At 37.0% G+C, this 14468-nt stretch overlaps 1 protein-coding gene across 1 annotated transcript in view; it reads right to left on the reverse strand.

The window, feature by feature from the left end:
• Positions 1-1201: 1201 nt before the first annotated feature.
• Positions 1202-14468, reverse strand: part of fs(2)ltoPP43 (female sterile (2) ltoPP43) — a 63576-nt gene continuing 50309 nt past the window's right edge. Inside the window, exon 6 of the mRNA XM_067146642.2 lies at positions 1202-1625. Coding sequence (XP_067002743.2) covers positions 1357-1625 — 269 coding nt within the window. The 3' untranslated portion in view covers positions 1202-1356. The remainder of the gene's footprint in view (positions 1626-14468) is intronic.

The following is a 14468-nucleotide window of genomic DNA, read 5'->3' on the forward strand; positions in this document are numbered from 1 at the left end:
TTCTGGTGTTCAAAAAGGCATCTTTAAAATCAGATATCAAGGTCTGAAATAAAGTGTAGCCCTCCACAGCAATTTGAAAAACAAAATCTGTAAGCTGTTTCAACCCCTCTCTGCACAGCTTTAGCAAGTATGAATTTGGTTTGAAGCTTGTAAAACAAAACTTTACTGACATCAGTTTTGGTAGAAAATTCAAGTACATTTAGGGTTGTTAACTTACCAAACAAGTCCTCATAATTGATATCGTGTCTCCGTCTTCTGGCAATTTTCGTTTGGCAGGTGTTGGTTGAGACGTATATCTGACGGCTGCCCAGGAAATATAGTTGGCACAGCATCGTCAGTTAGTTTTGGCTTTAACCTGGCCACAGTTAAAACGGAACCATCCGGTCGTTTTGCAGTATCAACTCGAAATATGTGATTACAGGCACAGGAATATTTACTGAGTTCAAAATTAGATCAGTATATAGCATGAATCCATTTAGCTCGCTTCTCCTTATAGATAGGAAACGCAAATGTTAAGATAGCCACCTCCTTATTTGAATGGTAATTGGATGTAGGCCTACATCAAGGCACACTACACGTTCGCCCCATTTTGCAAAGAGGAGCATACACTACACTAACACATTATAGTAATAATCATAATTAAATGATAAACTTTAGAGTACTTTAGACAATTCATAATAGCTCAGTGGGTACACTTAGCCTATCACATAACCTAGCAGTACTTCGTAACATCAGGCTTGTCGAATTAGAATTCTACAGTATTTAACACATACTATTGCTGAAAATACAACCTTTACTGATGCATTTTCATACAGTTATGACTTTTAAACATGAAGGAACACCTCTAATAACGTTGAAATAACAACAACGTGCTACGAAACCACCATGTAAACAAGACTCGTGCCTACATATCGCTGCACTAAAAAACTGACGTCATCACTATGGAACTGTCATGTATAGCAGGCCGGAACTTCGAGTTGGCTGTGGTCTGGACATCTTTCTCTACTCCACTAACGGCCAGGCACATAAGAGCCCATTTATGGGTGTAAGCAACTGCTGGCCTGCCAGGTGACCTGCACAACAAACTTCTCAGCCATACTGCCTGCAAAATATCATATCAGCCCGCTCCTCAGTTGTACTCACGAGGCTTACTGAACCCTCTCACTATTACAGGAAAAATAAATCAATAAAACACGGAGCAAACAGTATCACACCTTTAATTACAAAATTTCAGAATAAAATAGCTGAATACTAGATTTCAACTATCCCTGAGGAAGAAGAGAGGAGCTACAAAAAAATTAATAAATTTAATTTGTACACTTCTAGTATTCACAAGTCCTTTACACACACTTTATTTTACATAAACCTCAATTCGGGGTCCTCGTCATCATCGTCATTCTTACGTCGAACACCATAATCACCTTCATTGTCTTCATCCCCACTATCATCACCATAATAATCCCCTTCATCACCAGAAGGATCCATGTCTTCATCAAACAGTTCTTTTGTTCTTTGGTATTTATACCGTGCATAACTTTCCCCATATAACTGAATATCCACAGGATCAGCATCCGCGTCATATAAATACCTCTCATCCTCGTCGTCGCTTGACAACTCGTCATCAGCTGAAACATAAAAACAAGAGTTATTTTCTTCCCTAGACCTTCATGGACTGCAAATATTACACAATTAATTAATTAATTAATTTATGTATTTATTTATCTATCTACAAGAATAGAACAGGCCTTTCCATACAATTACAATGTTCAGAATATGAGTTAAATATACAAGAACTTAGTTAATTCAAATGTATTTTATTAATTTTTTGGATAATTCAAACCCTTCTTGCAATCCTAAGAAATTCCTATACAAAACTATGTAAATATTGCATTTAACAATTGAAGATAAATCAGTCAGACAAAATGGCAATGAAAAAGAATGTACTTATTAAAAACTTATTCCCGTTTTCTAGAAGTTTTTCCCTCCATTTCAACATCCCCCTATTCTCTTTCAATTTTCAACTTTAATCCTTTTTCCTTAGTCCCTTTCAACTGCAATTCAACTTTCCTCTTCTCTTCTTGACCGACCAACCGACCGACCGACCGACCAATCAATCAATCAATCAATCAAATCTGCATTTAGTGCTTATGGCAGATTTCCTATCAACTATTTACATAGTCTTTTCTTACCAGGTGTACGCATGAAGTCTTTTCCGGTTTCACTGAGAGATGGCGCCAGTGAACAGTACGCAGTGTATGAATTTGACACACATGCCAGTTTGTTTGCCTGACATTAACCTACCAACACACACAAGCTGAGTCTGCCAAACACTAGTGTCTGTGTTGCATTGTTCAGTGATCACATTGACGTCTGTGCCTGAGAAAGAACATTTGCGGCATGTGTTGCTTTTCTTATTTAATCAAACGAAAAAGGCTGTGGAAAGTCATCGTTTGCTGGTAGGAACATATGGTGAACATGCTCCATTGATTAGAACATGTGAGACATGGTTTCTAAACGTGGTGATTTCACGCCCATGGGCGCCCATATGACAGTTTGTAGGGAGGGGGGGCAGACCTGGGGGTAGTAGTATTTTCATATTTGGAAGATAAATGGTGACTTGTATTCTGCAGTAAAATAACCCACGGTATTCTCTGCCTGTTGGTGGGGGACGGTACTACCTCTTCTACGCAATACTGACTTTTAAATCATTTTCTTGGAAGGAAAACACCTCATTACACCAGATTTTTGCCTTTTCCTGAGAGCTGGGGTGGGGGGAGGGCACGGTCCCACCTTGCCCCCAGGTATGGGCGCCCTTGAGTGTGCCCTCTGATAGACCACAAAAGTGCGAAGACGAGCAACTGCAGACATTAATGGATGATGATTCAACTCAAAACTAAACAGCAACTGGCACAAGCATTAAATGTGTCACTAGAAACAATCAGCAGACATTTACGAGCAATGAAAAAGATCAATCAACTCGGCAAATCGGTCCCACACGATTTGAATGAATGGCAAATAGAAATTCGCAATGTCACTTGTGAAATGCTGCTTGAACACCACGAAAGAAAATAATTACTGTACCGAATTGTGGCGGGTGTTGAAAAATGGATTTATTCTGTAGCTGTCACCTGGCGAAGTCGGTCCTTCAACACCAAGGCCAAATTGCTTCGGCAGGAAGACCATGCTTTGTGTCTGGGGGGACCAGAGCAGTATTGTGTATTATGAACTCTTGAAGCCCAGCAAAACTGTTAAAGCACAACGCTATTGCCAACAAATGATTAATTTAAATCACGCATTGATTGAAAGACGACCGGAATAGGTCAGAAGGCATGGCAAAGTGATTTTGTTACACGACAATGTGCTGTCTCACACAGCAAAACCACTGAAAGACACTTTGAAATCGTTTGGATGCAACATCTTTCCGCACCCGCCGTACTTCCCTGACCTGGCGCCATCTATCACCTCTTTGCATCAAGGGGGGTACGCGCTTGCAGAGCAGTACTTCAGCAATTATGGCAAAGTTATAAATTGGCTCAACAAATGGTTTGCTGCAATAGACAAGCAGTTTTTCTGGCATGGTATTCACAACTTACCTGAAAGATTGGTGAAGTGTGGAGAAGCCGATCGCCAATATTTTGAATAAACAAAAACGGAATTTCCCTTGAAAATTACGTGTTTTCCTTGCCACAAAAACTGGCAAAAACGTATGCATACACCTGGTAAATGATTTCAGAGAACTTGTAACTGAATTATTCCAATCGTTAATTCCACTGGTAGTCACATTCCTCAAATCAGCACGGTGTTTTATGCTATCACAAATAATTCTTTGGGACACGAGGGATTCTTCTAGAATATTTTGAGCTAGTCAATTTTTATAGGTAGGTGTAGGGGTAAAATATCTGCCTCTTACCCGGAGGCCCTGGATTCAATTCCTGGCCAGGTCAGGGATTTTTACCTGGATCTGAGGGCTGGTTCGAGGTCCACTCAGCCTACATGTTCAGAATTGAGGAGCTATCTGATGGTGAAACAGCGGCCCAGGTCTAGAAAGCCAAGAATAACGGTTGAGAGGATTTGTTATGATGACCACACGACACCTCATAATCTGCAGGCCTTCGAGATGAGCAGCGGTCGCTTGGTAGGCCAAGGCCCTTCAGGGCTGTAGTGCCAGGGGTTTAAAAAAAAAAATGTTTATTGACACAAAATCCTGTTTCAATAGATGCACAGCCATGGAACAAAATTAAAAAGATTCATTACAGACTAGAGTTTATCATCATCATCATCATCGTAATCATCATCATCATCTTCTTTTCCCTTGTCCAATTTGAACTTGGACTGGATTGTGGACCTTTGACCTCCATCTCTGCCTCTCTTTCCACCATTCTTCATCAAAGATGTGTTGAAAGTTTGCCACTCTCTTCCTTATGACTTGTTCAACTTGTTCTTTCCATCATTTTCTGGGTCCCCCTCTACGTCTTTTTCATCTAACCTCCAGTTCATGCATCAACTTTGGGATCCTCGTTCCTCACATTCTTTTCAATTGTTCTACTCATATCTTCTCCTAAAAGGTAGTAGTAAAATTCATCTAATCCTGTGTTATCCATTTTTTCACAAACTAAATCATTAATTTGTTTGTAGATTTCTGCAGTATTCTGAGGTTCTTCAATTAGCAAGGAAGACCTCAACACTCATCACATATACTGTTATGGCTAAGCAGGTTTTGAAGAATGTCGTGAATCCTTTTTTAATGCAAAACTGGGTTTGAGAAACATCATTTTAGGATCTATGACCACGAGGCCTCGTGCTAAATGTGATTTTAAATGATTTTCTCAGATTTTTTTCTTGTACAGTGATATGTAGATTTTGAACTTATTTTTAAAAACAAGGTTTCTTTCCTTAACCTGTTTCAGTAAGCTTTTGGCAGCATAACCAATATCCATATTTTCTACTGAAATCAGGTTGAAACTATCTTGCAGTCTTAATTTTTGAGAAGTACTTGCTTCAGCTACCTTTCAGACTTTATAAATCTCACCATTAGGTTTTTCAAAAGTTCTTGACAGGCTTCCGACTCTGAAATCTTCTGAGGAAAGGTTCAACAACTGACAAAATACTTCCGAAAGCACTTTATTTTGCAGTAAGAAGTAAACTGTTTACAACTTCTCTAAGGTATGGAAGATTTTTGTTGTTTTTTTCAATATATTTTATTTTAAAAATTTCTCAAAATAATAAAATATTTAAGTGCTTGATCAGTACAACATCAATTTGCATTGAACTTGTAAAGAAAAGTCGTGCTAGTTGTTATTTCTGTGTAATTAACATGCCAAGCCGTAGAGAGGAGTGAAAAAGTGAAAAATGTCTCAATCAGTTCTGGAGATCCCAGTTTTTATGGCTACATTTACTGTTTGCAAACTGCATATCATACCATTATGCATATCATGCATACCATTATCATCAAGAAGAGATTTGTGCTCTCGGTTCAGCACTTTGGAGTATCTGAATAAAACTGAGGTTAACGTTCGGCCCGTCCGCTGAGACTTTCAAAATATTTCCTAAAGGTAAGGAGAGCCTCTGAATACACCCATCTAACAAGTGATCTGCAGCAGTGTTGCCAACTCAGTGGATTCTGTGCTAAATTTGGAACGGCAGATACATTTTCCATTTAGGGGAAACAATATCATATTTTATCGTAAAGAGAAAAAAGAATATAGAACTTACAATAAAACATGCTATACTTGCGAAATAAAACTTACAATAATCCCATTGTTAACTGAGCTTATGCTGCATATTGTAGATTCAGAACAAAAGCATGACGACCAGCAATACGATTCATCACGTAAGGCCAGTAATGCCTCTCATTTTCTACGCCATCTCTGGCTCGCAGTTTCAGCCTCAGTGAGCATTTGTTTGCTGTTGCAATCGTTACCGAGTCATGATGAGCTGGATGTGTCGTGATTGAGATAGTGTTTTTATGCCGAAAGAAAAAGTGCAGCAAAATAAACACAAGAAGGTGGTCTATTCAAGTCGTAATAAACCATGTCCTTTCCCAATGGCTAGAGTTAATAATCCATTTTCAGGTAATACGTCAAATGGAAAGCATTTCACTGCCAAACTTATCATTACTACGCTTTATCTTACTTTTTCTGAAACCCTCTTTAGAACAATGTTGGTCAATCAATAAACCATTCCAGCCGAACTCTGCAGACCAGATCACCAGAAGAATTGTTGTTCTAAGATAAAAGGGGGATTAACTGACAGTAAATATTAGTAAATATAAATCTCCGAAAATATACCTTGGCTATGAAATTGAAGTCTTTTATTGAAAACTGAATAAAAACAATGAAATCTGCGATGAAAATGAAAATTACTTCCAAAATAGATCTGAAAATTTCCTTGTGTGTCTTGCTGCTGTGCCACAAAGTCAACTACGTAGCAGTGTTACAAAAAGTTTCTTTGGATGCTCTGAAAGAGTGCTAAAGTTAGGATACTGGTCCAATGCAGTTGTTGAATGAGCTCTCGGCCAAATACATTAAGTAAAAACATCTTGAATATCTACCACTGTTGTTTACCATATAAACAGGATTGAAACGAGTGAACAAGTGTTTCAGTAATCATGAAATGCCATCAGATATTCTGAAAAAGAATGGTACCATGGCTTCATATGAAATGGCAGAACCTCAGCCCAGCACATCTGCTTCCTCCTAATCTAAAATCAGTGAATGCCAGGTTAATTTCCTCTATACAAAAAACACTTTTATGTCATTTTGATTTAATTCGGAATTTAGCAGAATTTCAACTTAAAACTTATTGGAGAAAATATTTCTGGGTTGGCAACACTGATTTTCAGACCCTGCCTAATAATCCCAATCTCTTGTAAAAACTTTTTTGAAGGTTTACATTCCAAAATCTTACTTATATCCATTTATCGTTCTTGAATAAATTTGTTTAATGATTCATCAAAACAAACAACATCAGTCAGAGCACACTGATTTATGTCATTTTGCAAAATTTCTTTAAAATATGGGCTATCCCATGATTTATTACATAAGAAAGTCCTATGCATAGTAAAGCTTTGAGCAATTTTGCAGTTTGGGGCCATACTTTTGAATGCTACGAAGGTTTCATCACAAGTATTCAGAGAAGTCTTCCCAGTGACGACTTGAAGAACTCATGCTGGTTTGGGTGAGATAACATTTTGTATTTACTCGTGTATTAGACCCCTCTTGGCTTTTCTAACAAAGAAAATGAAAAAAAAAAACAAAAACTGCATAGAAGACCCCCAACATAATTCGCCAGAGAAGAACGATGATTCCGCTTTGAAGTGGGTACAAACCTTACTGCAGCTCCGCTGACAACACACAAATTTGTGAATAGTTTTGTCCGTACGACCCGCGCAGTGAATGTGTCAAAGTCATGCAGTACATCTGTGTTTCTTAGTTAAGAAGTGTCCGCCTCCATAGTGTAGTAGTTTATTATTTTAATGTCCGTATTGATGGATCACACAATTATATAATGGAGATAATTCCACCTAATCAATACAACTTATTACAAGTATGCTACAATGTACTGTATTTACATTAAAAATACACCATCTGCAGGACCATCTACAAGTGACCATCCTCAGCTTCTTGAGAACGTAAGATAAAATAAAAATCATTGAACTTTACTTCATCTAAGAATGTAGTTAAAGTAACATAGTTAAAGTAACATAGTAACATAGGCCTGCAGTGGACATATCGGGTTCTCAGGAATGTCTGGGAGAATAAGGAGGTCCCTGAGGATTGGCAAAAAGGAATAATCATCCCAATTTTCAAGAAAGGTGATAAGAAAGTTTTGAAGAACTACAGGGGAATTACTCTAATATCCCATGTTGCTAAGATAATGGAAAGAATACTGGAAAGTAGAATAAGGTTGAGGGTTGAGAAGCAGATACAGGAAAATCAGTTTGGTTTCAGAAGTGGAAGATCAACAATAGAGCCCATTTTCATTATGAGACAACTAATGGAAAAGCATTGGGAGTACGGGAAGGATATGGTGATGACATTCATTGATATTGAAAAGGCATATGACAGTGTCCCTAGGACGAAAGTTTGGGACAGTCTGGTGCAAAAAGGAATTGGACAGGGATTAATAAAAATGATCATGGCATTGTATAAGGAATGTTGTAGTTGCGTGCAAACACAAGTTGGCAGGACAAGTTGGTTCAAAATAATTAGTGGGCTGAGACAGGGAAGTGTTCTATCACCAATCCTGTTTACAATAGTAATGGATGACATCATGAGAACAGCAAAAGCAGCATATGGAGGAAGAGAAATGAACATGATGTTATTTGCAGATGATATTGTGATTTGGGGAGAAGACGACAGGAAGGTTCAAGAACAGTTGAATGTGGTGAATGGGAAGATTGAAGAATGTGGATTGAAAATAAGTGTAGAAAAGAGTAAAACTCTTGTTATGACGAGAGGAGAGAAAGAAGGGAAAGGTCAGATTAGACTTGCAGACAAGTCCCTGGAAGTAGTGGAAACGTTTAAATACCTGGGGAGTGAATTAATGGAGAATGCTCGACTGGATGCTGAGATTAGTAAAAGGATTCAAGCTGGAAGTTGTTTCTATCATAGTGTAAGAAATATGTTATGGGACAAAGATGTGCCAATGGAAGCAAAGGATACTATGTACAAGATGTATTATGTACCCATAACAACTTACGGAGCAGAAACTTGGACAATGACAAAGAAGGATGAGAGTCGAATACAGGCAGCCGAAATGAAATTCTTGAGGAGTATGATACAGAAGAGTAGACGAGACAAAATAAGGAATGAGAAAATCCAGGAAGAAATTGGAGTGGAAAAAATGAATGATAGAATAGAGAAGAGCCGACTAAGATGGTTTGGGCACATAAAGCGAATGAGCGACGAAAGAATGCCAAAAAAGGTGATGGAAATGCAAATCCAAGGAAGGAGAGGCCGTGGCCGACCTCGATTGAGATGGAAGGATACCATCCAACGCAGCATTATAGAAAGAAACCTGGACTGGGACACAGTGTTGGAGGAGGAGTGGTGGAAAGACCGAAGAAAGTGGAGAGGAACCATATTTGCCCCTACCCGGCTACAGCTGGATAAAGGGAAATGATGATGATGATGATGAGTAAATAATAGTGATGACAGGTTAAAATCAATAAAAAAAATTATTGTCATGTCCACAGATCTCTTATAAATAAGGTTCGTTACACTTTTGTGTTGGAGTTCTATACCTTCTTCATAATTAAATGCATTTAAAAGGTCATTTAGTGCTTTACAAAGGAAAATTTAATGTGTCCTCCTATTCAACTGAAGTAAAAACCGTCAATACGGAATGATTCTAATATCTTGTAATATCTGACCTGAAGCCAAAAGGGATTAAATGGACATTGTTTACCCTTCTAAATTGATACACATTGTCTTGTGGAGATTGGTTGTCGTGTTCTATTAATGTAAGTAATTTAACAGTATAATAATCCGCAAGAAAACTTCAGACTTCCAGTCCAACAGAATTCATTTACAAGCAGTCAATTTACCAAAACTTTTATTTAAAATCCACATCTGGTATTTTAAGTGTAATTTTTATTGTTATAGATCTGAATGTGTGTTTTATGTGTTGTAATAATGCGTACTGTAGGGGATTTTAATGATTGTACATACATTGTATAACTTGCTCAAATTTAGAATTTTAAGGCTGAGGATGACCCCAGGTTGGGTTTGTAAAATGGTCTAAAAATCTTTTTGTCATTTTACTACTAGTGTATTGAAAGGCAGATAACCCCATACCTATTCTCCTGAGTACATGTCAATATGTATAAAACATGTGCAGTCAGTGTTTCTGTAGCGAGGAAGTAATATCTATCGTAGGTTATGATCTTCATTTCCATGTTGACGTATAACTAATAGGATGGAGTTTGAGGGATATTCCACCATTCAACACATTGTAAAATATATTTAATTTATTGGGCGAAGACCGGTTTCGACTCCCTTGGAGTCATTATTAGTTCTTGTTGAATATCAAATCAAGGGGAATCTGATAACAATCATCATTAGGTTGCCTACATACAGTTCGATTGGTTGACATGACATCATAATAAAAAATTATATACATAATGGCGATTGCCTGAAAACACATCAATGGTTTGTAAAACATTACCTTGAATTGTAACGTACACATGTTAAGCAATACTTGGGACTTAAAAAAGTTCTTAGTTCTGGCTTAAACTGTTGTGTGTTCATGGAGCACGGAATACTGGAAACATATGCATTGGTTGAAAATATACACAAATATGACATGAAACACTTATGATATGAAACACATGGCACTTTAAAAACTTCTTGCACTTGATAGTCTTGTTTCTATCTGATTAAATTGGATGAAATATATATACATTGAAATGTACAAAGACATAAACTACTTGGCACTTAAAAAGTTCTTGGTTTTGGTTTAAAAATTGTTGTGTGTTCGTGGAACATGGAATAGACTTGTTGGTCTTGTTACATTCTACTGGAAACAAATGCACTATCTTAGTTGAGAATATACACACTCACCGAAAGTTATACATTTCTTGGTAAAATACTGTCGTATTTTTGTATAATTTGGCATAGACTTATCTATCAGTCTTGCCTCAGTCATCTGAAAACATGTGAACCTTTTGAAACAAAACTTAATGACCAATTATACCACACAATCACATGAAACGTTTGGTAATTTATGAAAGTTCTTGGATCTGGGCTAAAACACTGCACGTGTTTGGAGATGCGGAATAGACTTGTTGGACCTTTCATCTACTTGGATGCCTGAATCAGCTGAAATTATACATTGGCTTGAAATGCTTGGTGTTTTAAGAAAATTCTTGGATCTGATTTAAAATTATTGCCGTGTGTTTGTGGAACACAGAACTTAATTGTCGGTCCTGTTTCAATCAACTATGACATAGTTGAAATGAAATGCGTTTGACAATGAAACATTTAGAAATTGCTGGTTTTAGTTTACATAATCTTGCAGTGTTTTAGGATAGTATGGAATAAACTTATTGGTAGATTTAGATTGGTTGAAGAGCTGGGGGAACATCCTTCATTATGCTTATGCAGTTGTAACTGCCGTCAACTATTGTTGATGTAGAATGGTGATGGTATGGCCTTGGCTTACGGAAACATGCATTGAAGGTGGGTGGGTGTTCACTCTGCTCCCGCTCGCGCTGACCAGCCGTTAGAAGAGTGCGTTGCAAAGAGTGGGTTACATAGGGGCAGTCTAAATATGTTAATATAATCCTTTTTAACTCTGTATTATTAATGAACATTGCTTTCTCATTGAAATTTAGTAACATTTTCCTAACATTTCTGATACTGTATTGTCAATATTCCATATGGACCACTGCTGCTGGACACTGTTAAATACCCTGTGGTCTTACCGATTGGTACCAGTCACTTATCTTTCGCTTAGAGTGCCCCCATGTAAATATGTTAAGTTAACCTTTGTAAGACATCCCCAAACATTTTGACGCTGTTATCCTTCACAAGTGTTAATTTACAGCCAACGGCTGATATGTGGGTATCCATATTATCTATGAACATTGTTTTTCTCATTGACTATCCCTACTGTGATATGTCAATATTATTTCTTAGTTATTACAATTTAATTACAAATCAGGTAGCTGATTTATGCCTTGAGGTAGTACTGTGACTGCTGATGCCTTCAATGAAAGGCAAAACATGTCTCATGTGGAAATAAAGATAAATTCCTAATTGTTTAAAAAAAATTTAATGTACTGAATAGATGATATTATAAACTAATTAGCATCCTACAGTTATACTATGTGCATAACAGGTCCTGACAAGTAGATTTTTCTTTTTCGATGGCCTGTGATGCTTCTAGAATGGCACTTTTCGCGATGTCTACGTATCCTTTACGTTTCCCAATATCGGCCTCGTATTCAGCGTCTGTTAACATTTCCTGTAAGGCATCATCGACAGCGGTAAGTCGCAGAGACTTATAACAATAAAAATCTTCCACCTTTTTGATACTTACATTTGCATTTTAGCAAATTAATTAATTACATACAGTACATGTTTTGTTCTTTTTTAGAACATCTTCAGCTGTTACATAGCTTAGGTGAATCACTAAATATTTTAAGTACATTATAATCAGGTACCTTGTTCTTCTTAAATACTGTTTAAATATAAATTGAATAAAATTGAAATTAAAAACAATGTGGTGGTTAAATGGGTTAGTGAAATGAGGCAGAATGGATACACTTATAGTTAGCCTATTTTAAAAACTATTTCTATTCATTTGAATAGTTGTTGTTAAAAAGTTTCCAGCACTATTTCAATAAAATATTTTGCTTGTCTTCCAGTAAAAAGTTTTTGATAAAATGTATGACACTTCGAGACTGTTCTAAATATTGTTGAGTGTTCACTTCTTTCATTCCCTCCAAGGTGGCTGCTATTTGTTTTTGAATATGCTTAATATATCTTAAATTAGGTTAACTGCGGAACCTTGAAGCTGATTGCCGTTTTCTAAGCTCCCGCTTCTGGCATTTTAGCCAATATTTATCTAGACTATCTCGAACATACCAAAATAATAGGATGAATAGAGGGTCTCGATTTATGGATACGCTTCGTAAACGACACTTTTGTAGTAATAGATCATAGAGTGAACAACAGTGATAATATCTTCAATAAATTAAATTAATTACATTCTAGAGCTGCCTGCTGTCATTTCTTGATGGATACAGTACTTTTGCCTCCATCTCTTGGCACACGCCAGAGTAAAGTGTAGCTTCCACCGAAGTCCCAGTCAACATCCATGGCTGTGACAATATGGAAGTTGCTGGGGTATGGGTAGTGCTGAGTAATTTCATTCAGAGCATGACTAGTGCATCTGAGTGTTATGAAAGGTGCTGTTCATAGGGTCAGTCGTGCTGCAATAGTACTTTCTGACCCAGTGAGGAAAGCAATGGCAAACTACCTCACTCCTCATCTTGCCTAGTACGCCTCATTTTGGTGCTGCCATTGGTTTTTGGGGTTTCCTTATAACCGCATAACCTTTGGTGGTGCTATTTGAGGATCCAACCAGCCTCTGGGCTGATGACCAGACAGACAGACAGACAGACAGACAGACACATTCTAGAGTAAAGTTTACAGTAGAAGAAAAAGAAGGTTCCATCAATTTTTAAGACATAAGATGGGATAAGGAAGAGTTTGTTTTTAAGATACACAGAAAACCCACTTTTACTCCTATCACAATAAAGAATTACTCATTGCATCCGGATCGGCTTACTACAGTTACATATATAGAGCATTTAACATACCCACACGGAACAAGAAAAAGAACTGCTCTTTATCTGTAAACAAGCCCAATACAACAGCTTTGGACTAAATATGATAAACAAAATAATCAGAAAATTCAAACAGAAGTTTCACACTAATCTAACACCCGAAATAAAGAAGAAATATAAATACACCAAGTTTACATTCAACAATCCTAATTTATATACAATAACGAATTTGTTTAGAAAACATAACTATAAGATCGCATATTCAACCAGTAATAACACAAAGCAAAAATTATTTAATTACAATAGTGTCAATTCCCTAGGAAAAAAACAAACATTCAGAATCAGGAGTTTACAAATTGAAATGTCATCAATGTGAAAATACTTATGTCGGGCAAACAGGCCACAGTTTTACGGTAAGATACTTAGAACATGTCAATGCTGAAGGCACAAAAAAATTTCCGCGATGGGCCAACATATGAGTACAACCGGACATCAGTTCACAACTATAGAGCAGGATTTGACAATATTACGCAAAATAAACAAAGGAGCTCTTCTAAATACATTAGAAAATTTATTATTTATTTGGAACAAAAAAGTAATCAGGACAATAACCTGAATGATATAATTGATGACAGGAACCCTTTATTCGAAGGGATATTATCAAATCTTGAAACATTAGGCAAAATAAATAACACAGATAAAAAAAGGAAGAAAATGAGCAAGCTTTCGTCATCTTGTACATCCACTCCCCCTATCCCTTCTAAAGCCGAAACTGTGACTGTAAGCGACGCGCCTCCTCCCCTCTCCACAGCCTTGCCTCCCCCAAAGGTGGAGCAAGCATTAGAACACACACATCGCAAGACGGAAAGCTGCTTGAAATGTAGCTTCTCCAAGGTCACAGTAGGAATGGATTTTGACAACAGCAAGGTATGAAACCATTTTTATATACTAAGTTTCCTTGTACAAATACATTTTTCATCAAAAAGCAAATCCCCCATTTTATTTATTTTTATTTAATTTCAGAATATGGGGAAGCTCCTTTATTATTAGAAAACAGCAATCAGCTTCAAGGTTCTGCAATTAACCTAATTTAAGATATATTAAGCATATTCAAAAACAAATAGCAGCCACCTTGGAGGGAATGAAAGAAGTGAACACTCAACAATATTTAGAA

The sequence above is a fragment of the Anabrus simplex genome, chromosome 4 (genome assembly GCF_040414725.1).
Source record: "Anabrus simplex isolate iqAnaSimp1 chromosome 4, ASM4041472v1, whole genome shotgun sequence".
Taxonomy (NCBI): Eukaryota; Metazoa; Arthropoda; class Insecta; order Orthoptera; family Tettigoniidae; genus Anabrus; species Anabrus simplex.